The sequence below is a fragment of the Festucalex cinctus genome, chromosome 8, assembly GCF_051991245.1.
Source record: "Festucalex cinctus isolate MCC-2025b chromosome 8, RoL_Fcin_1.0, whole genome shotgun sequence".
Lineage (NCBI taxonomy): Eukaryota > Metazoa > Chordata > Actinopteri > Syngnathiformes > Syngnathidae > Festucalex > Festucalex cinctus.
Window position 1 is genome coordinate 19,392,874 of NC_135418.1, and position 27,988 is coordinate 19,420,861.

General features: G+C 39.5%; 3 protein-coding genes across 6 annotated transcripts in view; 1 reads left to right on the forward strand and 2 right to left on the reverse strand.

Moving 5' to 3' along the window:
- Nucleotides 1-6,561, reverse strand: part of ampd2a (adenosine monophosphate deaminase 2a) — a 35,102-nt gene extending 28,541 nt beyond the window's left edge. Inside the window, exons 1-2 of one of the 4 annotated variants that reach the window (XM_077529021.1) lie at nt 6,543-6,561; nt 5,137-5,207 (exon numbers count right to left, since the gene is read on the reverse strand). In XM_077529021.1, the coding sequence (XP_077385147.1) occupies nt 5,137-5,185 (49 nt within the window). In that variant the 5' untranslated portion in view covers nt 5,186-5,207; nt 6,543-6,561. Of the gene's footprint in view, nt 1-2,952; nt 3,320-5,136; nt 5,395-5,432; nt 5,558-6,542 lie in introns of those variants that run through there. The other 3 variants (XM_077529020.1, XM_077529019.1, XM_077529018.1) reach the window with 3 other exon arrangements.
- A 2,132-nt stretch (nt 6,562-8,693) lies between these two features.
- LOC144023508 (G-protein coupled receptor 61-like) lies at nt 8,694-13,798 on the reverse strand. The gene is made up of 2 exons (XM_077529074.1): nt 13,575-13,798; nt 8,694-11,026 (listed from the first exon to the last, which is right to left on the reverse strand). The coding sequence occupies exon 2, from the start codon at nt 10,842-10,844 to the stop codon at nt 9,462-9,464; it is 1,383 nt and encodes a 460-aa protein (XP_077385200.1). The 5' UTR covers nt 10,845-11,026; nt 13,575-13,798; the 3' UTR covers nt 8,694-9,461.
- Nucleotides 13,799-20,638: 6,840 nt separating this feature from the next.
- On the forward strand, nt 20,639-26,129 carry LOC144023507 (amphoterin-induced protein 1-like). The gene is made up of 2 exons (XM_077529072.1): nt 20,639-20,843; nt 22,154-26,129. The coding sequence occupies exon 2, from the start codon at nt 22,190-22,192 to the stop codon at nt 23,660-23,662; it is 1,473 nt and encodes a 490-aa protein (XP_077385198.1). The 5' UTR covers nt 20,639-20,843; nt 22,154-22,189; the 3' UTR covers nt 23,663-26,129.
- The last annotated feature ends 1,859 nt before the right edge of the window (nt 26,130-27,988 follow it).

Below are 27,988 nucleotides of genomic sequence, written 5' to 3' on the forward strand. Positions count from 1 at the left end.
CATAACTATAAAATTACACTGACTGAACTGGTATTATAGTTTGTAAATAAAAAAAATAACGTGAGTACACTATAGACTCTTGAGTCCACCCTTAAATAAAGTGATCCTAATTTCAATATTCAGTATTGTATTATGCATTATGCAAAATATGTCATATTGTCACGTGATAGCGAGGTTCTCTTTGTTATCACCTGAGGAAAAACAGCATAAAATCCACTAAACGTGTAGTACTGATGCCAGTGCAGGTGCAGGTTTGCAGGACGACAGCACGTGACTCAGATGGGTTGTAGGAAAAGTCAGCTAAGGTAATGTGGTAAAGTACACCTGGCATATATATTTGCAGCTTACAGCCACTCCTACAAATTGCAACAAAAACTCTGACTTGTATTTTATTTATTTATTTTTTAGTTAGCCTGCTAGTTTCGTCATAGGACTATGCAAAAATACAACCATGATTCCCATTTGACTTTTTAAAAGGGTTGTAACAGGGTCCAAGAAGTGACCCATTTTGATGTACGGAAATTCCGGTTTAAGTGGGGCAGTGATCTACCACATCCAGCAGATGGCGCTGCTGTCAAAAAAGATGGCTGTACTAGGAAGTGGGCACCCATTTAAATAGTACGTTGTCGCCACCCACAGGATTTTACGGGTAATGCGTGGTCTACATCGTGATTTTTTTTTTAGGTAAGCAAAGACAGATGTGTCCAAAATTGTTCTGCCTTGTCTGTGCCCTACTGAGTGCTATTCTATTTATCTTAGTATAAGGTTTTTTTTTTTGTTTTTTTGTACAGCTCTTGTTTTGGTTGTCATGATGCAGCCAGTGAGTGTCAAAATGTTTGTGTGGGGAAAAGGGAGGGATCACTAAAGATCACACCATAGCGCAAACTAAAGCAATAATTTAGATAGACTCCACCTCGCTCTCAGGCAGACACTTTATAACATCTATATATCACGACATGTAACCCAGCCTGCAAAGCTACAGTGCAACATTACATATTCTGCTTCATGTGATGCCGAAGGAGCTCCGGTGGGAGGGAGCCCCCCTGCAGATGTAGAAACTGACAAGCTAATCCACGTTTCTATCACCAAAAAAAAATTCAACACGAAGAGAACTATTTCAAATGCACTGGGGAATCCAAGACAGGAATTTATTTGGAAGCCTATCATGATTGTGCCAAGGGCTGATGCTGTAGAGCTGAGTTTATTTTTATACTAGTAAAAACTCAAATACAAGTTGCTCAAGGGGAATATGCAGCAGATGTTTCTATGGTTACATAATTTGTCATTAAAAGTACCATAACACTTACAAGGACTTTTGGATGGTCAGTATGTGGCTCTTATGACTGTTCAGCCGAGCGACTAATTGAGAGCACGAAAATGGCTGCAGAGACCTCTAAGTTATTTATTACTGCAGCAAAGACGGGTTTCCTCAGCGAACACAGTACAGTATCTACTGCAGCATCCCTATAAAGGTTATAAACACACATTTGAGCTTGGTAGCATACTAGTGCTGTACTGCGATTGCACAATGTAGTCAATATTAAAGTGTAATTGCTTCAAAGATGAATTGTTGGTCTTGTTGCGACTTCACCCAGCAGGCATTCAACCCTCCACTTGAACTGCAACGATCTCATCACACTAAACAATCGAAAAGCAATGAAAGCAATGCATGTATTGTACAGATATTAGACACCTAAGACACGCAGACAAAATATTAACAAGCCTGTACAGTGGAACCGTGAAGGACTAAACAAGTTTTCCCACAAGAAATAAAGGAAATGTAACCAAAACAATCCACGGCCAAACTGTCACAATGCTAAAACATTCACAGTAGTATAGATCTTTTTTTTTAAATAACATTTTAGCTCACAATAAAGTTAATTACAAAGGTCTCTTAACACTATATATTACACAAGTGTCAAAAGAAATTGTGATGACAACTAAAAACCTAAAAGAAGACAAAGCATACATAAGCTAGCTAATTGGTTGTTAGCTACTAGACTGGAGGCTAGTGCTGTTAGCAAACATTAAACAGCAGTTGACTCCAGTGTCTGGACTTAAGTCTCTTCCCCGTCCTTAACTTTACAACGCACTTCTCCCAACAGCCTTTACTGTACGCTCGTCTTTCTTTTGATTAAGAGTCTTAAAAAAACAACAAGAAAAGAAAAATGCTAAAAACAAACATAAAGCTAATGCTAAGAAGCTTGTTGAACTGAGTTATTGTTGTAAAGTTTTTGTGTTGTTGTTTTTTTAGGCCCATTTTTGAAATATGTTTTTTGTATTTTGCACCTGTGAGCAGTGTCTTCATTTTTTTATTTTTTTTTATTTGTATTTATTTTTTGCAGAAGCACAGGGAGAATGAAATTCAAACCCCAAACCTCTGATCTGTGAGACAGACGTGCTAACCGCTCACCCACTGCGATATCAAGTACAAAACATCTGTAAATAGTTGTATTAGGGTTTCTGTCAAGAAACTGTGAATGAGATAATGAAATGTGATTATTACTATTTATCATTACCTACCATACCTGCTATATTGCCATTGTAACCTAACATACGCAGAAAATGCCGTCAACTCTTCCTGGTGACATAATGAGTGAGGTAAATTGACAAGATAGAATGGTTGCACAGCTGTGCAAAACCAGACTGCAAGCAGAGATAAGGTTGACGCTTAGCCAAGCCCAAATGATAAAACTGTCAACAATACAAGAGAAAGGCAAGTCGATATCAATATGCACTATATAAATGTCAATTTCCAATATTTCACAACTCCTTCTTTGACATTGAATTAAACGAATTACTACAATTTGGCAGCTTGTACAAAACTTTTTTAAAAAAAGGGACGTGCACGGCTCTTCGCTAACAGCTCTAGCCCCTCACCCTACCTAATACAATGTCAAATATTTAGCTTTTCCAACTCTTTCTAAAGAATCACGTCGCATCCTCACTCACCAGGGCTGGTAGTGCTCTGCAGGCTCCCCCTCTTACGGAACGGGGACTTGGGCTTCCCTGAGCTGTCTCCGCTGGAGAAGGATGCTGACATCTTGCTGCCTGCACTCATGCAGCTAGTGGAGCGAAGCCAGTTAGGGTTGCGCAGTGGCCAGCAGGGGGAGGGAGGAGGAGGAGGAGGAGGAACGGCTCCGACGCTCGAGTTCCGTCCCACATTGGGGCAGCCAGGCGGCAGGACCCACGCGAGGCCCTGAGAGGCTCCTCTGCAGAGTTGGCTCCTCCTTCTCCTCCCAACCAGCCGCAGGTCAAGAGTTACGCTAAAAGCACGGATCGCCCAGCTCCTGCTGAGGGCCATCCTCCTTGGTTGCCCTAGCAACCGGAGAATCAAGCAGCTAATGTAAGGGAATCCAGCTGCAGGAGGGCACTATGGTTGTGAGACGACGTCGCTACAAGATGGACTGAGCAGGAAGGTGAACGAAGGACAAACGTTTTTTTCCCCCCACTGGTCTAAAAATAGCACGGATACACAACCAGACCGCAAAAAGACAGAGAAAAAAAAAACACTGGAAAGGTGAGTGAAGATACTCAAATAAACCAGCTTTATAGCAGTCCCTAATCTTCTTCTGCAAAGTTCAGAAAGAAGACACAGACTAAACACTCTCAACTCGGACCACCAGCTGTCAACTAATAGTAACAGTGACAAGCAATACTGTCAACAATTCAACATGTGGTAAACAAGTATATTGCTCTTCTTATTGTTTAATTGCATTTATATTAGCCAGAGTTGAACAGTTACATTAATACATTGCAACACTAATAACATTATTTTTTCGTCTTTTTAAAAATAATAACCTGCCCTTATAGGAAGCCAGCACCTGTGAAGTAGTTTGTCATTTTTAAAACGGTTAAACTTAAGCTTAAGATGAAAACTCTTGAGTATAATTTAGAATTTCAACTGCTTTTGCAGTCAGATTGAAGCATGAACAGGAAACATCCCCACCTAGTGACGACAATGATTTATGCAGGTATCAGTCAAAATCCTGCACAAATATTTATTGTGTAGCTGGATGAAGATTTTAAGTAGCTTTAAATAGTGGAAACGGTGAGTCGGGTGACCTAGTGATTAGCATGTCTGCCTCACCGTTCTGAGGTTGTGGGTTTGAATCATGTGTGGACTGTGCATTTAGCCAGTGTGTATTAGGTTTTCTCCAGCTCCCTCCATATTCCAAATCATAAGGTAGGTTCAATAAAGACTAAAGTGTCCATAAATTTGATTGTGAGTGGTTGTCTGTCTCTATATATGTGATTGACTAGTGACCAGTCCAGATTGTAGTGCCATTCCGTCCAAAGTCAGTTAGGATAAGTTCCAGGCCAGCTCACCCGTGGCGACGAACAACATAAGCGGATGACCCACTATCAGAATTTCTGAAATAAGCGGATGAACCACTATCAGAATTTTTGAAATATATATAGATTAAAATCTTAGATAGGATTCCTAACAAATGTGAACATGCAAAAACATGTTTGGTAGTTTGCAGCCTTTCCAAAAAGATGACCCACTTTTTAAGAGAGTTGAAGACTTTTAAAAGAGTTGAACCAACATTTAAAATGTAGCTGCAGTATTGTTTAAACCAAACTACGCAATTACCTGGTAACACATGTTCACGTTGTGTGCTATTTCTTTGTGTGTGTGTGTGTGTGTGTGTGTGTGTGCGTGTGTGTGTGTGTGTGTGTGGGGGTGTGTGTGTGTGCTATTTCTATTATTATTAGTTATTCTGTGTTGAGAGCAAAGCTCATTGGATTCCAAAATGTGTTTACACAAGCCAGTCACCTCCAACCAGAAAGTAAACACTCTTCTGTCTCTCTCAGTGAACACTAGTCAACACATAGACTTGCCCTTATTACAATTTGTGGACCGGCGTTTCTAATATTAAGTTACATGTTGTGCCATTCAACACACAGTACAGTAAAATTTGTTAACTACCTCTCATACAATGACAAACTGTACATTGTATTGTGCATAGAAAATGTGTTGGGAGTCACGTGACATCGTGATAGAGCGAACAAAGAGCAAGGGAAAAATAATAGAAATCACATAAATCATTTCAAAGTCAACCTAAATGAAACGTATCATGTTACTACTAATTTGGTGAACAATAATAATAATATGAGAAATTGGTGACTTACCGCCAGCCGACATGGTTACGGATGAATCGGAATTCGGGAAGAAGCTCATTAAAACAGGAAGTTTCAGTTGCCTGTCAAAAGACGACGAAACAATATATTTGTTTAAACCACCTAAACATAACATTCGCCGATGAGACAAAACGCTTAAACCTCGAAGGTTTCAGCTAAATAGATGCTGATAGTTTAGCTTTGTTGTTTTAAAATGTTTTCCTCAGTTCATGTTAGCGGCCCCGTTATAGCTAAACTAACGCCCTAATATCATTGTACAAACTTTTATTATTTATTTATTTTTTTACCTTGTCTTTATAACGTCAGTATTTCCGTAGTTCAACTTTCACGTGAGCCATCCAGTCGTGCCTTTATTGTTTAGTGTTTCCTGTGCTTCAGTTGAACCCACAAATCATTTCCCCTACTCACTTCCTCTTTAGAGACACATTCGTCTTCACAAGTGAATTATACAGCAATGATCTTGAATACATGTATTCACATGAAAAATGTCGATGTATAAACTATAAGCTAATACATAATGCGCTGACACGTACTTTGAAGATTGAAGTTCATCTCTTTTAAGCAGCACATAAACCTTTGAAACTAGAAGCTATCATTTATTAATAAATAAGTAGATTGCAATGTGCTTGTCAAAACCTTTACTTGTGAGAGCGAGGAACACAATTCTGTGGCCCTCTTGTAAAAAAAAAAAAAAAAAAAAAAAAAAAAAAAGCCTCACCATGGGACATTGTGATTTCCTACTGTTTTAATGAAGTGTGTCTTCACCAGATGGATATCATTATTCATAATAACATATAAGTATTTATTTAGGAAAAGTAGTGGAGTAAAAGTTGCCAACTATATAAATAAAGTACAGCTACGTGAAAATTCTTCCATCAAAGCCAAGATCATTTGGATCATCAACAAAATTGTACACATTTATAGATGCTGATTGCCTAATAAAAATACATAAATAAAAAACGGCCGACTACTCTGTATCTTTACTATGTTCTTAATTTAGCTCGTATATGATTAAATGAAATGTCTTTCCTATGGTATATCTTAAGAAATTCATCTACTTTCTTGCCTTTTCACGTTTCTCATCCGCCCCCACACTCTCCAGGGCCTTCTTGCATAATAGCACTTCAGCTTCAATGGCCTTTGCCCTCCTACAAGCAGTCAGTACAAACCACTAACTTGAAAACTTGACTCATTTTCCTTTTACAACTACTGCAGCACACATTCATAGTACTTGTTCTCTTATGTGGCACGTTGCCTTAAAATTTGCTTCAGGTGCCAAATCGTTTACACAAATTTCTTTACATATGTTCTTATTTTGTTGTCAACTGCAATGCCTTGTATATGATATTTTTAATTCAATGAGGCAAGAGGAGGCAGCTAACTGAATGTATACTCACGCAAGGAGTCCCAAATCGTGCTAAAATAACCAAAATAAATGTCAGGAGGGGTCTGGTTTAATCTGTAATATATTTGGAGAAGACACACACAGATAAGGACTCCCAATAGAGAAGGCTCCTCCCACCACCCACAGCAGCATGGAGAAATGTCACGAGGTAATAATTGCCATGGGGATGGCGGAGCCTGGCAGATCTGGGGGCGAGTTGACTGAGGTCCATCGTTGGGGTGTGAGGATTGCCATGCTCCAACATCCTCCATTTTGGAACACAGAAGCTGTGTCATCCTGTGAAAAATCTTAATATCTATTATTGTTTGCTCTTCAGTTTGTTAAGTTAGTTAACATGTGGTATGCTAATGTAGCCTGCCCCATATGGGTATCATTTAAGTTTTTCCAAAATGTCAACATAATTTCATTTATTTTACAGTAAAAACTGTCTGTGAACATCTTACAAATCTTGATGAAAACCCTTAATTTGCTACGCTCGCAAGCAATCACCTCTCAGTGAGATACATGCTTTATCGGCTCTCAGATTCGTAAAAAAGCCAAAGCCGATATTTGTCAAAATGCCAAATATCGGCCCAGCCGATATCATATTAACATTTACCATGACTAATATCTGTTTTTGATTGAAGCTTCTTAAACAGCCATGAGAATGCATCAATGTTCTTTTAGAAACATAGAAACTCTTTATTACAACTGTAGCTCTAAACTTTTAGCTGTTTGTTCTACACACGTGCAAGCATTCTTTCATTTTTAAAGACCAAAAGAAAATAAATAAATAAAATAAATTCCTTATTGTAAACACCACATCATTCACAATTTGGGATATACACGATGAACATGAAGCTCATTTCTGATTTTTAGCTCTCTCACTCCAAAACAACAGAATATCTTAGTGACCCTGTATCCATGTTAGTGAAGCACCTGCTCATTTCTGCACGTAGTTATCATATTCAAGGTTTGTCATGTACATAATACCTGATGAGAAAAGGGAAATAAACTAAATACATTTCTCTTCCACGATGATAATCTCCACGAATCACAAAAAAAGGCAGCGGCTGGTCAAAACATTCCAGGCTACTTGCAATCAAATTCAAAACGAGTACTTACACTCACAAATACAAATAAAAGCGGCTGCGGTACAGTACACACAAAGCACACTTACAAGTCTACCAAACACATAATTTAGGAGGTGAAATACAGTAATTTAAAGGAATACAATCGTACCTGTAGGCCTACTGAGCAAATGCTGTGCATCAAGAGCATAGATTTCTATTTCCTCAAGCAAAATTACTTCTAGAATCATCTTATTATAACACATCGGGCTCACTGATAAAAAATAAAAACCTTAAAACTAGCATTTCCATGAGAAGTGGGTTACACAATGTGTGCCAGGCTGATTTGAAGAATTTAGAGAGGCTTCATTTTTGATGAAAGCCCAACTGTCAAACTCATCAGTGCGAGAAACAAATACTACATTTGTACTACAGCGTGAAAACTTCATTTGTGATTTCAAAAGACAGAAGATCACAGCGCGATAATTGAGTAATCCATCGAGACAAGGCTGGTGATCAAAGGCAAATATCTCAGCTTGATATCCAGTTTGATACCAGCCTAATAGGTAAGAACACAAGATTTTCAAAAATCATCAATAACCGTACAGAGCTGAAAGTTCAGCACAGTTACAGCCTTTTCCACCCAATTATTAAATTAAATGTTAAATCCACATCTAATTCTTTTGTTTAAATATTCCTAATTTTCACACATTCTCAAAATTCATTTCTTGACAATGATATATGTGACCTCACTAGTCTAATCATGACATTAATATTACATTTGTTGAAAAGGAGTTATGTGGCAAAATCCAGCCATTTTTATCCACCTCAGGTGGTGGCCAGTTTCCATTTTACAACTTGCTGTTGACTGAAGATGACATCACAGTTGCTCAGGCAATGACCAATCACAGCTGACCTTTTTTCTGAAGCTGAGCTGTGATTGGTCGTTACCTGAGACCTGAGCAATTGTGATATCATCTTCTGTCGCCTGAAGATGACATCACAGTTGCTCAGGCAATGACCAATCACAGCTGACCTTTTTTCTGAAGCTGAGCTGTGATTGGTCGTTACCTGAGCAACTGTGATGTCATCTTCAGTCGACAGCAATTGACAAAATGGCCACCTTCGAGATATTGATATAAAGCGCTGGATTTTGCTGCTTAATGCTTAACTCATATTCTATACTCATATTCATATACTATTATATCTGTGCCCTTAAGATAAACGGGTTTTATTTTATATTGTTTAACTTTTATGTTTAACTTAGTTTTTGTACTTCTTCCTACTCCTTCTGAACATATAAATTACGATACTATTGACGATTTATTTTTATTTTCCTTTTAATTTTTTTTTTACTATAATTTGTATTTTATACTTGTGATGTCTTTATATGTTCAATAAAACCCAATCAATCAATATTCCACTAACGCAATATTAACCAGAATATCATATTTAGGCTAGTGGCGCTGCATAGAACATATTGTCAAGAATTTTTTGGGGGGACGGTTTGACTTTTCCTTTAAGGAGAACAAATTAACGAAATTAAAATACACTTTCATCTCTAAAGATAATGCTTTTGATTGACACGATCAATGAGGTATTAATTTAATATGCTTGTATTTTGGTAGACGTTTGCAGTGGTGAAAAATTCACTGCATCATACTGGTTGCGCAAATTTTTTAGTTAAACAAAATACAAGATTAGGCAAACCTCTCTGACAGTGAAAATCCAAACGGAACATTACTGTATTTGTAAGAATCACTTGTATTCTCATTTGATAATGTGGTTCTGATATGCAATGCAATTACCCCTGAACACTGTAATTTGATGCAATTTAAAAAAATAAAAATAAAAATAAAAAGTTAAGTGTCTGTATCCATGTGGTTGTTTTTCACCTGATCAGTCTCGATAAACTCGGACGTGTCCTCTGCAATTTGTCCGGGTATACGGAAATCAACAGGTAGCGGATGTGCTGGCTCAGACGCTTGTGACTGATCCATAGGGTGGCAGTCTTCTCCCTTCGGACTGGAGGTGCTATGCGAGTTCTGAGGTTCCAAGTTGCAACCGGTGCCCTGAAGAAACTGGAGGAAGTTTTCCTCGATGGAGCCTTCGCGGCTGGGCAGCCTGTCCTCCGCCTCGAGCCCCGCCCGACGAAACAGGCACGGCAGATGCTTGCCCAGCTCCTCCCGGATCTGCCGGTTGAGACAGCCGTAGAAGAAGGGGTTGGAGGTGAAGCAGAAGTAGCCGATCCAGGTGACGGCCTCCTCCAGAGACGCCAACGCGGCCGGGGGGCTGGCAGCCAGGGCGGAATACAAGTGGAAAGAAAAGTAGGGCAGCCAGCAACACAGAAATTGCCCGCCGACTGCCGCCAACACCGCCGCCGCCTTCCCTCCTCCAAACGGCCGCGCCGGAGTCTCCCTCCCGGTCCCGGAGCTGGTAACCATCGTGGACCGGCTGCTGAGCGACTCTGATCTCTGGCGCCGAGGCGTGTCCGTCCAGGTCGGTAGCGGCCCGTGGTGCGTGGCGGCCACCCGAGCCACTTTGAACATGTTGCAATACACGACGAAAATGACCAGCAGCGGACACAGGAAGTAAAGCAGCGTGAAGAGGACCATGAACGCCAAACGGTTGGAGCCGCCGCCAGTCCAGTGCAGCGAGCAGCGCCTCTGACCCTGCGCGGGGGTGGGCGGGACGCCTCTACCTCCGCCGCTACCCTCCAGAAGGGGAGTCCTCGCGCCTTGCAGGATCCAGGCGAGCAGCGGCAAAGCGGACATGGCCAAGGCTTTGACCCATATCCCCACCAGCACCGACGCCACCAGCCCGACGGTCATCTTCACCTCGTAGCGCATGGGGTGTATGATATAATAATAGCGCTCCACATTGATGACCGAGATGGAGAGGATGGCGGCGCTGACCAGGAACACGCTGAGGAAGAGGTAACTCCGGCACAGGGCCTCCCCAAAGAAGGCCCGACCGGAGACCATGCCGAGGGGCATCAGCACCAAGGCCGCCAGCAGGTCCACCAAGCACAGGTGGAAGACAAAGGCAAACTTGTGGAGCTGCGGGACCTTGGCGATGACCGCCATGACGGCCACGTTTCCCACCACGGCCAGCAGGTCCATGAGCAGCATGGCCGCCAGGGCTAGCCACTGGGACGGAGGCCAACCCTCGGCCACAGCGGAGGTAGTAGACGCGTTGGACGGGAGCTGCGGAGGCGGGTGGGAGGAGTTCCACGCTGGCTCCATCGGAGGGTGGGACGAGGCGGCCGGGCGAGGTCCGTCACTGGCCCATCACCCATCCTTCACAGTCAGGAAGCACGGCCGGAGGACAGAGGCTGGGGAATTAGCTTCGAGCTGCCCTGTAGTTGTGATGCTGGAGGTTTTTAACAAAGATTTTTCATTTATAGAATCCTCAGTCGCAAGCAACCCTAATGAAAGAGAACACAATGAACTGTGAGTTTACTCTGTTCGCTCTCTCTGGGATCATTCAAAGTCAATCCTCAGATGAACTATTACAAGAGAACTCATTTTAGCAGCAGAATGGTAGAGAGAATGAATTGCACAATGACAGCTAAATCACATTCACAGAGACACGTTTTCATGCGTTCAACTAGAGGATGCTACGTAATACGTATTGCAGCAAGAAGTATTAGACACGAAATTGAAAATGTATGTGCTGCAATCCTCGTGAACACTTTGGCTAACGTTAGCCTAGCAGTAGTTCACAGTAGTGTTAATTTTGACAACAAGTTTTAATTTATATTTAAAATACTTTGAAGACCCTCTTTTTTTTCCATTGCTCAGTAGGAGTGTGATGATATATCGATATCGTGATAAATCGTGATTCTTTGTCTCCAGATAGATTATCGATACGTCTACGCAAGTATCGCAATATTTGTAGTTAATATACAGCCACTACAATGGCTCCATTGTTCATGACTTATTGAGCAATTACTTGGCGGGCCACTAGGGGGAGCGCCTCATAAGAGTGGCGGGGAAATGGACGCAAGTCTTCAGGCAAAGAAGACTTATGAGCTTAGGATTTCATTATTATTATGTAATTTATTTTTATTTATTATTATTATTTTATAAATATATTATGTATTTATATTATATTTATATATATTATTTTATTATAATGCATTTTTTTAATTTGTATTATTTATTTACTATTATTTATTTATTATTATTTATTGATATTTATTTGATTATTTTATTTATTATTTATTTTTTATTATTATAATGATTATTTTATGATTAGTTTTATCATAGATTATCGTGGATTTATTACCTGAACAATATATCAATAATCGTGATAGCGTCATATCATGAGATAATTGAGCCTTGTAGGGGATCGTATCGTATTATATCGTATCATGAGGTTCCCACCCCTAGTTCCCCTGTTGTTTCTACTAAGTACAGTCTCAAATATTATATCTATCTCTAAGTTCGATACTATTAATGTATAGGATCATATGGAGAGAAACGTTTCTTGGGAGGAGTAATATGGCAGTCTTGCGGCTTCAAAAGTCTTGGCATATTGACTATTCAGATCATTGGTTCATCTTCCTCGCTGATTCTTCTTCTACTCTTACCATTAAATCCCTGCGGCAAGGCTACAGCGCCACTCCAGACTTGGCATATATATTACAGCTGTTAAATGTCCTCAGCGTCTTTTTTTGGACACTCGCATGTCTGGAAGCAATTCGGTCTGTACAAGATTTGTTTGAGGACAGAAGCTGGCTTTGCTTCCGTGTGAACAGGGCCTTAGTCTTGTGTTTTCCCTCTCTTTGTCCATCCATTGTTGTTTCCTCATGTCACGCTGCCGTTGTTCTTCCACATCTAGTTTCACTTGACTTTTTCGACTGTTGTTTTTTTTGTTTCCCGGCCAGTACCTTATTTGCCTCGTCATGTTTGTTTATTAAACATTTTTGGTCTTCATTCTTCTGCCTCCTCGCTTTGCCTCCTTGCATTTGGGTCCTCAATCACCACCCCAATATAACACTTAACATTTTTAATTTAATGAACATTTGCTGGCCAAATATTCTCGCACCACTATTGGAAAAAAGATTTTTAATCTCAATGAGTTTGTTACCTGGTTAAAGGAATGAATACTTCCGGGTGCCCTCTGACTTTGCACTCCCCCGACAATATTATCATAAATTATGAGACTAGAACGTGAAAATTCTGATTTGGCATTCGTTTTCGACGGCCAATTTGCAAGTTGATTCGAATTATCCGCCATACAATTTCTGGTGATTATTTTAAAACCAACTGTATACACTAACTGGCCATTATTTCCAATGAGATTCAGTACAAGATACGTATCAAATTGGTCTTATTTCTGTTGTATAGCTTGTCACTATCCTGTAGGAACAGCTCGCCGTATATAGTGCAGTTCTGCACACACCATTGTTAACATTGTCGTGGTGGTAAAGGCAGAATCTTTTGCTACCTCTCATGTTATCAGGCAGTGTCTAATGAAGTGTCGGGACTTTTGAATATTGAATGGACTTTCCATTGCATGCCCATACAAATCTGTCTACAAACTAAGTGGTGACTGGTGTGTGGGAGCAAAACCCTGGATGGTTTATTTTTATAACACTGAATTAAATTAAGAATTAATCACGGAATGATTGCCTCCAATATGCACTATGTTTAAATCAAACAACAGGGTGCCCCAATTCAGTTTTACCCTCCTGCCAGGTTTAGTCATGTCTTACCACCCACTCATTTGTATGTTAATCACTAATATGTGATACCACAACTGTGCAAGGCATTATATCGGTCATCATAAATTCACTTCATTCATTTCCCCCCTCATAATTTTAATATAAGAGGGGGAACAAACGAGAGTCGGGGTGTAAAGCAAATAGAGCATGATGGACCTGAATAAGAATATTTCCTCACACTGCTGTTATGGGTTTGAATGATGAGAATGTGCAGCATCTCCCACTCAAGTATAGCGTCATGTACCTGAGATGAAGGCGGACCCCTTCGCTCGTCTTCCCGGCCCTTGTTCTGCTTTGTGCATCCTGGTTGACTACAGACGTGGCTCCATCCAAAAGATGCTGATGGGAATGTGTGCAAAGACACCAGGCAGGCAGGCAGCCCACTCTCCTCTCTCCCCACCTTCCCATGGTTGCAGGAAAGACCTCTGTGTCCTGTCTCCACAGGGTCCTAGTGTCTATAGGGTTCATGTTGAACTGTGAAGAACAGAGCAGTTACTGCACAACTATTTCCAAATTGATATTTAATGCCACAATAAATCTCAGTAAACAAAAAAACAAACAAACAAAAAAAAGAGGCTGTTAAGCTGTTTAGTATCATTCACAATTGAAGTTTATTGTCACATTGTATATGAAACAACGGGAATTACACATTTTGAATTGACAAAGACAACCTTGCCTTCACCTAGCTTAATGCTAACAATGCTAAACGTCGGAGGGGCTAACAAATGTCAATAGTTTTGGTATTAAAACCTTAAATGTTGATATTAATACGACTAAATGTGTACCTATTGACAATACATATGAAAGTGAAAACAGAGGGTTATATTAACACAAGTTTGTCTATTGTAAAAAACAAAACAAAAAACCCCCGTTATATTAAGCCCTCAATGGCGATTCAAATTACACACTACTATAGAAAGCAGATCACAATTCATAATACACAGCCAGAAATAATAACAATAATAATAATAATAATAATAATAATAATAATAATAACAATTTTATTTATTTTGTAAGTTTGAGACTTCACATATTAAGAGGAACAAGCGCAAACAATCCGCATTTTCTGACAATGACGTTAAGATGAACAGTCCACCTATCTTCAAATCCCCCATTTTCTCACTATCCTCCATGTTTATTCATTCTTGTCATTCAGTGGTCATTTGACCGGTTTCATGGATCGGCCTCCAGCACAAGATTTATTGAGAAGGTGAGGGAAGTGATGAGGCCAGCCTTCAGCCTCCATCATCCCAGCTTCTCAAAGTGGGGCTCCTGTTGCCACGGTGATCCTTTTCATATACAGTCCATCTCATTGCACTGTCTAACGAAGGGCATCTGGTCGATTATGGATACAACTAGACAGTTTTTTTGTTGTTGTTAATTTGCATTTGTAAGGTTGCGCAACCATTTGCATTTAATGACAATGACCTATTTAACCATTCATGTACCTCACTGATTAATCTCAATTACTAATATATGCAGTGATAACTCAGTTATTTGGAGTTGAACCATGTTTTGTGGTCTGATGAGACCAAGACAAACATATGGTTCAGATGGAAAGGCTTGAAAGATAAACAAAGACAGTATTTGCACCAAGTAAATAATCATTTTCAGACTAATGGAGCTTGATAATTTCCCGCCATGGATAGGAATCATTACACTAGGCAGCTGCACCCAATATTAGCAGCACAATTAATTAAATAACAATGGCATGCACATTCTTAATCTGACCAAGCATGTTGTGTATGCACACGCGTGTGCGCGCCCGCACGTGAGCGAGAGCAAGGAGTGCACTGTTGACTCGCGACAAAAATAGCAGATTCCTCACTCGCCTGGCAGCACCTATCATTGCCACCACAAATACAATGGTTTCCGTAGCAACCGTGAAAATAGACTCCACGTTCGCACTCAGAAATAGCAAAAGGCCGCCGCTCGAACCCCAGAGTGCCGCCGCGCGCAGTCACAACGAGCGGCTCCCATATCAGCTCACGCTCACGTGTGACGCTCATTGCATTTGCTCAAACGGATTTATTGACGCCTACATAAACAAACAGTCGGGCCCGATGCGGCAAAGGTGCCCTGAGTGGGATAATATTGACCTGCTTATTGTTTGATAACATCATTAAACGTGCAGGATTAGTGCCGTGTGGATTGGATAAATGTGATGCATATACGCACGAGCAGGAGGCGTGTCACATGTTAAGGTGGGTTATATGTAAAAATATGTCGGTGTGAAGTTGCTGGAGTACAGCAATGAATGTTGCCTCGGAGACTCTCCAGCTTGAAGGTTTGCAAGCGAAACAGTCACAAGTGATAAATGTGACACTTCGGTGCTGTTCATGATCAAGTGCATGTCATGAGTTTGCCACGTATGAGAATCACGTGTGTGTGTGTGTTTTTTTTTTTTTTGTATTTACTTGTTGAAGTTGTCAGTAACACAAAACAATTTTATTGCTGATAACTCGATGCACAATGAAGCCTTTAAATCATTTTAAACAAACTTGTTATTCATCTGTTTCCTTTACCATTCCAGTCTTCAAAATAAAAGCATTTTAAAGCAACACAACAATAAGATTTTTTTTTCTTAAGTATACTTGACTCATTGAGCCATTTCCAGCAGTAAAAAGTTAATATTTTGTCTATAATTAATGTGGTACCTTCATTATATTTCATGTACGATTAATACCTTCAAAAAGTAATTTTTCTACTTGCTGTCGACTAAAGATGACATCACCTTGATGAGGAAGTAAGTAACGACCAATCATGGCTCAGTTTGCTGACCAACCCCAGAAACCAGCTGATTGGTCGTTACCTACTTCCTCAGCACAGGTGATGTCATCATCAGTCGACTCAAAAAGGAAAAAAATAATTTTTAAGAGTATTAATTGTACATGAAAAATAATGAAGTAATCAAATTCATTCTGGACAAAATATGAACTTTTCACAGCTGAAAATGGTTCAATGAGTCAAGTATCACTTTAAGATCTTCATTTTATTATATAATTTATATTACATATTATTTGATAGCTCTGTAAGGTGACCGTGAGGGACATGAAAGGCACCTGAAGTTACTCTTTCTATATTTTATTTCTAACAGAAACACCAGGCCTCCCTAAACACGCCACGTGGGGGCACTGTTTCCTTTATATTGCCCATAAAGCACCACACAGAACAGAAACTACTGATGTAAACTCAACTATCTATTATTAAGACAAAACACAATGTAAATTAAATTCATTTGTATTTAATTTAAGATAATGGTGATCAGTTTTGATTAACACTGAGAGGTAACGATTGTAGTTGCATTTAACAGCAGTGTAAAACTGTGCCGCATCATACTGAGAGCTTCTAATATTTTGCCTCTGATGTACTTTACATAAAGTAACAAAACATTTACAAACAATACGCAATACGTACTCACCCAAAAGTGGTGAGTAAGTGGGAAAATAACATGTTGGAAAACAGTAGAGATCTTTCAAGTTGTGAGCGCTTCTTCCAGAGAGAAAAGCCTTGACAACACAACCTCGCTTGATATTACTTTAACCCACTTGGACCAGCTCGTTTATAATTCACGAGAGGAGCATAAATCTCCTGACGGTGTGATGTCCTCCTGCAAGGCCGCTGACTAAATCAACTCAGCTATGCAGCACAACGCACTACGTACAGTACTCTTCAAAACACGACCAATGACACAAAACGAAAGGATGGCAATGCACATATAAACATCACCGCTCTACAAACAAACATGATTTAGCAGAATCATATTGGTTTAGATGTGAGCGGGGAGTCATAATCACTCTCCTGTATAGTGACAACCACTTGCCTGGGAAGAATGATCAATGCCCTGATGCTAAATACATTTAATGGTGGGTGGTGCGTTACCTACCACACACTTGAGTCCATTTGCAACATAACACCTACTGCATGGGAACAGTTGGGATTGCGGATGTCGTAAAGCACAATAAATGCAGCACGGATGAAATTAATGTTAACAAGTGTGTGGGAGCAGTTAGTCACATTTCTGCCTCGTTGGTCTTCCACTCGATTAGGTGTGGGGAAACTATTGTGCTCAAGTTGGATTTATAAAAAGGAGCAGGTAGATCTTCCGTAGACTAAGTACTTTATATTTTTGTAAATAAATAAATAAATATTTGTAATTGAGCTAATTATCAGCTAATTGTTTAATAAAATACACACAACACATTAAAGCGGAAGTCAATCTTTAACTTTTCTTGACAATAATATGTTATACGTGACCTCACTAGTCTCATGACATTCTGATTAATATTACATTTGTGGAATATGAGTTATGAGGCAAAATCCAAGCATTTTTAGCCATCTAAGGGCAGCCATTTTGCCACTTGCTGTCGACTGAAGATGACATCACAGTCGCTCTGGGCTCAGGCAACGACCAATCACAGCTCATCTATTTTCGGAAGCTGAGCTGTGATTGGTACATGACACCTGAGCAATTGTGTTGTCATTTTCACGTGGCAGCAAGTGGCAAAATGGCCGCCTTCTAAATGAGTTGGATGAGCTTTCTCTTAATTTTGGAAGTTTCATATTCATTGTGTTAAATTTACAAATCAACGACCAAATTTTGTTATGTTTAAAATACTGCTTGAATTTTATTTGAATGACTTAACTTTTTCTTTAAACTCCGAAGCAATTCGGACCAAAAGTCTATGCAGAGACTATTTATGTTGAGAAAACAACAACAACAACAACAACAACAACAACCTCGAGCCCCTTTTCTTTTCTTTATATTTGGTGTTATTTTGTTTGTTTTCATATAGGTACACTGTGCACCCTTATATTTTATATGGTATTTGTGTTTATATTGTTCATGTATATTGTTATACAGTAATTTTTACTGTTCATGTACCTTGTTATAAATAAAGCATTAAAAAAGAAAAATGGCCGCCTTCTGATATTGATAAAAACTGCTGGATTTTGCTGCTTAACTCATACTCCTCTAACCAAAATACTATATTTAGACTAGTAGGGTTGCTTAGAACATATTATTGTTCAGATTTTTATTTATTTATCTATTTATTTATTTATTTATTTATTTATTTAGGGTAACATTGCTAAGCCATTTTCAACTCTTCAGCCCGCCCAAATACAATCTTAATCAATCTGCTGGGTCAATACAATTAACCCCACCATGTGTAAAATTAAACCAATCTGGAGTCGAACCAGTTTCTTTTAACTGTAAGGAAGACACGCCAACCATTAGGCCACAATGTTAACATTTTAAATAGCGTACTTTAAAACACCTGGAAGAGACCATTTCCGCATTCTGCAAACACACCGCTTCATCTCAGACAGCTGCATGCACGTCACGTCCAGCTAAGACTGCTGCAGTGCACATGCACGCGCGCACACTTGGCCTGCCCTTCACCACAGTACGAGCTGGGCCAAAAGGAAGGTCTTCATCATTACACTGACATCATTGCCGGCAACGTAATGACAGTGCAAAGACAATTTAGCCCCCCCCCCCCTTTCTTTTTTGCTTTCAAGAAAACTGCACCAAGCAGTTCTATAATCAATTCCTCCCCTTGCAGCGCTGACACTCACTGAAAATAGATTACAGGGAGTCATCGGTTTGAGTTCTGATCGTACAGCGTTGCAACCTGAACCTGAATAGTTTGGAATTTGCCATAATGCAAAAATTCCTGAGAGAGAAATTTCACTTCATCGATCCAAAATTGATCATTTCTCTCTATTTTTTTTTCATGTATCTATTAGGGGTGTTAAAAAAAAATTGATTCGGCGATATATCGCGATACTACATCGCGCGATTCTCGAATCGATTAAAAAAAAATCTTTTTTTTTTTTTTTTTAAGAGCTCAGAATTGTTCATTCGGTAGTCTTACCGATTCAACGTCTTATCATCATTGCCTTTTTTTTTTTTGTGTGTGTGTGTGAATCGATTTTTAAACCTCCATTTTTAATGGAAAAATATTCAACAAAACGTCTGACTTCGGGTTAGGATTCACACCTTGAGCATGGAAGAATGTTATATGAACGGAACATTAAGCCTTAATATTTTATTTTAATGCTGTTCAAACATGAAACAGATTACATACAACCTCTATAAGACTGAAATTTCAGATAAATAAATAATACATTTTCATATAAATCTTACACTCTACAAGCTTACTGATTAGTATTTTCTAAATTTGAATGAAAAAAAATCGCAACAATCGACTTATAAATTCGTATCGGGATTAATCGGTATCGAATCGAATCGCGACCTGTGAATCGTGATACGAATCGAATCGTCAGGTACTAGGCAATTCACACCCCTAGTATCTATATACTAGACAGAACAATGAAACACTGTTTCACTACTACCTCCCAATATTTCAAACAAACCTTTTGCGATTTTTTTTTTTTTCGTGGTGGTGTACGATGGGACTTTTCTCATGTAAATATTTGCCCTGGCTGAATAAACATAGTAAAATTTTTCCTGCTTTCATAATCAGTCACTCACTCCCTAAAAATTATAATGGTTTTATATATTGGACTTTTAGTTAATTCATCCGTCGGATAGTTAATAATAGTTTTAAAACACTCATCGAGCGCGGCCTCAATTGATTACATGAGTGGTGTCCAAACTTTTCAAAATTAAAAGGATAAAGAGACCACTTGGAATTTCTATCAAGCAAACCAAAATTGCATCGTCAATCGCATAATGTTTATACATTAGTGTTTTGTTTTTTGAACTGTTACCTAATAATATATTTTCACAGTTGACACACTGGACACAAAGCAGAAAGTTTTGTGCTTGTAAAAATGAGTATTCACTGACGTGATAAGAGAAAAGCTGTTTAATTGTATATAGTTCATTTGTATATTTAGAAATGTTCTACAGTATATAAAACAAATTTATTAGCAGCAGATGCCATTTTTAGTTTTTATTTTTATGCCACAGGCCGCTTGAAAATGGATGGGGGGCCACAAATGGCCCCCAAACCATAGTTAGGACACCTCTTAATTACTGTTGCATGATCACAGTTTATCACATCAAAAAAAAAATGGTGGATGAGTCTTCAGTAATAAAGATTGAACACAAAATATAACAGCATGATATTTCTTTAAGCTGTTTGTTTTACGGCGGTAAACAAGCACCAAACTTAGTAGTTTAATGTTGCCGTAGCTACTGCAAAGTGCATTGATAAGATGACAAGATTTTGTCTTGAATTAAATGTCACATGGCTGTGCAGGAGAGAACGAGAGACAGGAAGAGAGCGAGCGAGAGAGAAAGCAAGCAAGAATTGAGCGGTGACGTGACACCCATTGCATCAAATGTATCACATGGTGCCCTCGCTCTTCTCAGAGAAAGACTGCGGACAGGCTGCCGCGCGGTGCTACTCATTCTTTTGTGATGTACACGCTGCAGGGGACAGGAAAACAGCCACCGGTCGTTCCCGTCCCGGAGCGCTTCACTGGAGATTAAGAGCCCGGACTTTATTTGGCGCTGCGAGCTGCAAGGAAACAACACATGGTAAATAAACCTTGTGTCAGTTTTTAAATTTCTCCAATAAAATAAATGTTGTTTCTTGTTCTCCGAGTCTCCAGAACTTTTGGGCTGTGGCCTTATGGTATACAATGCACCCGTTATGCTGCAAACCTGACTGCATGCATCTCCTAGGGCAGAGGTCTGCAACCTGCAGCTCTGGAGCCACATGTGGTTCCCTGTGGATCTCTAAAACAATTAGTAGAATTTATCTATTTATGCATGCATGCACTGCATATTTTACTTATACATTTCAGATAAAATATTATTTAATTATTTATGATTTGGATTTTTTTTTTTTAATGAGTAATTAAATATTTAATTTTTTAAATGCCGGAGTCCAAATTTGTAAATTGTCAGGAAAAAGAGAGAAAATTTGTAGATTATATTTTTTAATACCTAAACATGTCCAAAAAGTGGTCATAAAATGTCCAAAAAAGGGGGGGAAAAATTACCAAAATATCTCTTTGGAATTTCCAAAATAATAATGTTAATAATAATAAGAATAATAATGTTAATAATAATAATAATAATAATAATAATAATAATAATAATAATAATAAATAATTCAGAAAATGCATGTAAAAGAATTAATAAGCAACTATAAAATGTCAAAAAAAAAAAAAGAAGAAATCCCCAAAATATGCATAAAATGTACACAAAATTTCCAAAAATTAAAAAAATTGATAGGGCAAACGGGCAGAAACAAATGTGTTTTAAAAAATAAAAAAAATAAAAAATAAAAATAAAAAAAAGGAAGAAGGAGAAGAAAATGACCATATGTCCATAAAGTTGCCAAAAATGTTTTTCAGAAGGGCAGCAGTCTAAAAAATGTATGGAAAAACTAAGTCTGAAAAATTACACCAAAAAAATCCAAAAAGGAAAAGGTATAAGAAAGTTTATCTTAAAATATTGGACGCTGATTTTCTGTTGTGGTGCAGCTCTAATTCGTTCTTGGCCTCTCAGTATATTAGACTAACACTATTTTATTCATCATAAAAAAAAGTTCATGTTTTGCAGCTCCAGGCAGAATTATTATTATTATTATTTTTTTGGCCTAAAATGGCTCTTTTGACAGGAAAGGTTGGTGACCACTACTGACCAAGGTGATGACATCATGAATACTGTGTAACAAAGTTCTTAAAAAACAAACCATTGCTATAGCAATAAATGCACTTTTGTCTTGAAACTTGTCATTAACAATTACAGGTAACATGCAGATAACCTTGGATACAAGTCCTGAATTAGAAGCTAAACTCAAAATCGTCAGTAAATAATTTCTTGGATTATCTCAACAGGTCCATGAATGTCCTACACTGTGAAGACCGCTGACAATGTGGAGATTATACATACCTCATCGGTCGGCCTTGAGGAGCATCTTTCTCCTGGTTGGGCTTTTGTCACTGCACGCCAGTGGACAGTTGATGGGACTGGACTGCCAAAAGACGTGCGTATGCGCCAGCGACATCATCAGCTGCTCCGACCAGAATCTTACCAACCCGCCCGTCCCTCTCCCAAAGTACACATCGGTGCTGGACCTCAGCTTCAACTCCATCGGCAGACTGAGAGCCGAGTGGACGCCCGTCGTGCTGAGTCGACTCCACATGCTGCTGCTCGGCCACAACGGGCTCTTTTTCCTGTCCTCGGAGGCATTCGTGCACGTGACACAGCTGCGCTACCTGGACTTGTCTTCCAACCAGCTGCGCCAGCTGGATGAGTACATGTTCGAACCTCTGGAGAACTTGGAGGTGCTGCTGCTTTATAAGAACAGCATTTCGCAGATAGATCGCTCCGCCGCTTTCTCGGGTCTAGTCAGTCTGCAGAAGCTCTACCTGAGCCACAATCGGATTTCGCGCTTCCCCTTGGAGCTGGTGAAGGAGCGAAGCCGCATGGAGACGCTCACGCTGCTGGATGTCTCCTCCAACTCGATTAAAGCGTTGGCGTTCCACGAGCTTCAAGCTCTGCCCGCATGGATCAAAAACGGCCTGTACTACCATAACAACTCCCTCCCGTGCACCTGCGATCTTTACGACGTGGTGGCACGCTGGTACCTCAAAGATCTCAGCTCGGTGGTGGACTTCAAGGACGAGCATACGTGCGTCCTTCCGGGTCAGCCCAAACGAACAGTGGTCACTCTTGACCTGGATAAAGCTTACTTGAACTGCAGCGAGGTCAAGATGTCGGACAGAGAAGCTTATCTGGAGCAGTCTGTGGTGCTGGACTGTGACACCAAGCAGAGAGACACAGTGAAGAGCTGGGCCCTGCCAGGAAACATCCCAGTGTCTTCCACAAACAAAAGCGTGATGATACTCCCAGATGGAAACCTTCAGCTCGGGCCTTTGAAGGAAGACGACTCAGGCGTGTACACCTGCTACGCTATCGGAGACACTCTCAACGAGACGCTCTTCATCACAGTCGTGGTCTTTAACACCACTGCGAACGCCGGTTTGGAGAACCTGAAGACAGCGTACACGACCCTCATAGCGTGCCTCATCAGCATTGTGATGGTTTTCATCTACCTCTACCTCACCCCTTGCCGCTGCATCTGTTGTCCAGGTCACGATCTGGATAAGGATGATTCTACGGGAAGCCTCCACTCCTCCACCGTCAACATCACCGAACCCCATCAGGATACCGGCTTGGAAAGAGGAAATGAGGGCGGCAAAGACTTCCCATATGACACCAAGGACTCGATGGAACAGAACGGGAGATTGAAGCCAAAAGGTGAAGAGGATTGGAAGGAAGGAAGCTCAAAGAGGAAGGCGTCTGTTAGCTCTGTGAGCTCAGACACCCCCATGATGGTGTAAAGCAGAGCTGGGCATACAGGAATCGGTGTAAAATGTGATGGGGCTGCAAGATTGTATTGGGGTCGCCTGCAGATGACGTCACGCTACAGAATTGTCCGGAAATTGTCCGTTTACAATGTACAAAATAACAAAATTCATTGACTAAAATTGTAAAAACGTAAATAAATTTAACAATATAAAAGAATGATACTTTAAGAATGAAAAAAAATAATCTATTTTATTATTTATTCAATATATTTTGTATTTATATTCTTAGGTTTATTTACGTTTTGACAATTGCAGTCCGTACATTTTGTTATTTAAATTACATCTTTAATATTTTCTTTCCAATGTTGGACGTCAACTGGATCATTTCCAGCCAATCCTGTAGCGGGACGTGTTCGTTAGGGGACCCCGATACGATCTGGCATCCCGATCACATCTGGTACCGACACCCGCAGTAATGACCGACGGCCATTTTGTTGATGATTGACGCTCGAAATTAATTGGCCCGCCCACTGTACTCGGTGTATCTAAAATAGACATTCCACGTATTTACAATATTTACAGTCATTTCTTTAACGCAAACGTTCATAAACAAAACAAACCTACCATGTGCGCCGTTAACCAGTAATAGATACATTGTACAGAAAAATCCATCACGCGATACGTTTCTCTCCCTCCCTCCCGTTCTGGCCACCACCTACCAAACTTTTTGACCCGAACCGGAAGTGATTGTTCACAAGTATCTATAAATAAATCATTTTACTAAAATAAACAGAAAAACAAAACCACAAAAGCTTTTCATGCAAATTTACAAATCAAGTAAGTTCACCTACATAAAATAATAAACTCAAACAAAGATGACACTTTCGTTGTCATGGCAACCAATGGAGGACAATACGAGCACCACCCACCTCTGGTGTGCAGGTCTTTGGGGGAGACGCTCTACAAAACCACTGTGCATGCATTTGGATGCAAGATTCCAAATCATCCAACATGGAAGTGCTTTGACGAGAAGCGGCTGTATATTCCAGGAAATGAGAACAAAGTTTCCTTACTAAACTGAGCCGTTAATGGCATCCAGGAAGCTTTCTTTGCACTGGGGATACAAATGAGAGGACCTGAAAGGTTCTGGGCATTAATGCCCAACCCTGAGTAAACCAGACCGCCACAATAACATTAGTGCGGTCAACACACAAGCAGCCAGGGTCACATCAGACACCGATAAGTAAAACTTGACACAAATAATGTACTGACTCTCATAAGAAAAAGTTGACTGCTCAAGAGTAACATTGCCAAAAAGCAGAAGGTATCAAATCTAGGTCCAGAAAGTAAAAATACTGCCAAAATGAGGCTTTTTTTTCTGGACCTGGCACCTCTGCCAAAATATAATGGAAATGTTCAAAGATACAGATGCAGATGCATGTAAATAACTTCCATTGACAATTTCACATTATAAATCGAAAAATGTAGCATTGAGTGATCTTTTTTTAATTTGCCTTAAATGCATTTTCTGTTAGGACAACACAAAAAAGGGACTTATAAAGAAAAACATTACGAGAGCCTTGAAATTGAATGGAAATAAATATTACCCAATGTACACATGACAAGTCAATAGAGACGATAGATGCTTATCTCAGATGTTTATTTTCTGCATGACATTAAAACGTTATATTACAATTTTTTTTCAGCGTGGGCCTAATACTCCTTTGTAGCATTTCAACCCTCATGGTGCTTATTTTAAATGTGAGTTGAATTCTCACACACCATCAATGTCTATGCACTAAGACAAGGTGATTATGCTTTATTACTTAACATAAAGTAGCAACCTTATATTAAAGGTCTAAACAAATCTATTGAATGTATATGTTGTGTTTCAAGTATTAAAATACGTCAATATAATGACAACATAATGTAAATAACCAATACCAAGTGTCTGTATTTCAAACCTGGGAATACGTTACAGGTTTTACTATAGCCCTGAAATGCTATATGCTAAAAATATGACATCATCAGCTCTCTTTAATGCTGATTTAATGCCTGAGATATTATGCGACCTTGTGGCTAAGGCTAGAGGTTCTATGGCGGCTCGTATAAATAGAAGCAGTGGCAGCGGGGAACGCTTGGCAAGTAGCACATAGAATATTTAAGAGGCCACTGGCAATATTCCTGTCGAAGAGCTCAACACTGTGGTGTTTTATCGAGGAATGTTATTGCCGTTCACTCCCAACTGATCACTTCAGACCTGCTTCACTGTCTATACATTAGAAAATGGTGTCCCCATGTAGGACGTTCAAAAATGTTCAGAGGCATGAAATAATTGTTTACTGCTAAGTGTTATTACAGGAGAAGACGTAAATAATATTTATTGCTTTGGTTGCCCTGTAATGTTTACTGTAAAATGTCTTCTTTTTTTTTTTGTATATATGTACCGTTTCCGTTATTGACACTGTGGACAAAAGACATCTTACCACAATAAACTTAATAAAATACATCCTGAATGAGTTCTTCTTCTGAATCTGACTTCTTTTTTATACCAACACATCTTAGACAATTTTATGGGAACAGTACATTTTCTATTTCGGCTTGACTAGGCCCCATGAATGAAGCAATATTTTGTCTGAAAAACCTACATTATAGGATGAGTTTGATGAGGAAGACAGACATTACAAGAGCTTCCAGAGCCAGGTCCACTTTGAGGTCTAATATATCTCTTTATTTATTACTGTTTATTTCCCAATTGAGCATTCTGCAAAGAAGTTCAAAACAAAACAAGCAGCATCATGTTTCACAGGAAAGTTGAGCTGACGTGTGCGCGCGTATCAGACTTCAATCTGCTAAGTGGCACAGCTGCCTGCTGGCTCATGTTACTGTAGTAGCCTACACTATTCCAGACTGTCTTGATTACTTGAGAGTGAAACAGGAGAGCATGCAGATAGCCGGAGCACAAAATGCTCAAGTCAAGTATCCTTCTGTATTCAACTATACTACGTATGCTGCCTTATTATCCTTATTTAAACCATATATCCTTCCTTCACATTGTACTCTCGTAGTCTTTTGCTTTGCACCAATAAACTGTGACAATATAACGGGCCTGTGCGGCAAATGTACACTTGTCATCCATGACGGTGAAACCTCACCAGCTGCTGGATTAATGATTGAAGTGGTCTGTGTCTTGCTGCACTCTCACGTTACCATGTTTACCCTCAATGGAGGGAAAACACGGCAGCAGTGTGGAAAGGGCATTGCAGCAATACACTGCTCATTCTAGTTGCTGGTATTTTGTTTGGATTGAAATAAGTAAGATTCATTAAAAATGAGGAATCCCACAGATTATAAGCAAAAACACGTGTAATAGAAGCAGAGACAGCTTGAAGTGTCAAACCCACACTGAATGTCATTGAGTAATCTAAGGTTAATTCTGGTTGAAGGTCTTGAATTTTAAATAAGATGACTCATCTTTTCCTTTCAACTCCTCGTGGGACTCTCACATGAAAGGTACACTGAACGGTATTTATAAAAAAAAAATAAAAAAAAAAGTGAATGTGCTGCCACCTAGCGGCGACAACCTCCAAGTGCACGAAAAGTCCACATTGGGAGCTTTAGGCATTCCGTTTTTGTCATTTACTGCATCCATTCACTGACATTTCAGACTCAGCGACTTATTCAAGTCAAATTGGTCAACAGAGTACGAAGCTGCAGTATCTAATACCAAGAAGATGAATCATAAATATTTTGAGAATTTGTCTCTCCACATTCAACCTAAAAAGGAGTTTGTTTGGACTGGAGAGACTCAGCGCAGTAGAAACTAAAGACTAAACTACGGCACTCAGATAAAGGTCACCAACCATCCTCGAGGTTCATTTGGTCACATGATCAGACAGGTTAGAAGTTTCATCATTTAACCAACTTGTTTTTAACATCTTGGAGCACATCTTGTGGAAATGTTATTTCACCGAAAACAAACAAAAAACAACAAACAAACAAAAAAACAGCATAATTTGATTTTTTTTTTTTTTCCAGCAACTGACTTTATTCAACAAATCAAATGCACAACATAAACAAACGCGACAGTAATTTAATTTGTACTCACCAAGGCATGGACTTGTTGACTCAAGGTCATTTGCTGTAATCTTTTCATGTGATGATAACCTGGAACACTAATACAATTATGATCTCCAGAATAAGACGTTCAAAAACGATTGATCCACTGAAGCTCCACATAAATAAAATAAATGCTTTACTATTGAGAGGCAAGTGTACTCCACAATCGAAACAAGAGTCAGTACAAGAGCTCTATAGAAGGCACTTCTAATATGTTACAGTAGCTACAAGAGGAGTCAA

Bases quoted from the DNA above. Each gene is read 5' to 3' on its own strand.
- LOC144023508 (XM_077529074.1), bottom strand. From the start codon at position 10,844: ATGGAGCCAGCGTGGAACTCCTCCCACCCGCCTCCGCAGCTCCCGTCC.
- LOC144023507 (XM_077529072.1), top strand. From the start codon at position 22,190: ATGTGGAGATTATACATACCTCATCGGTCGGCCTTGAGGAGCATCTTT.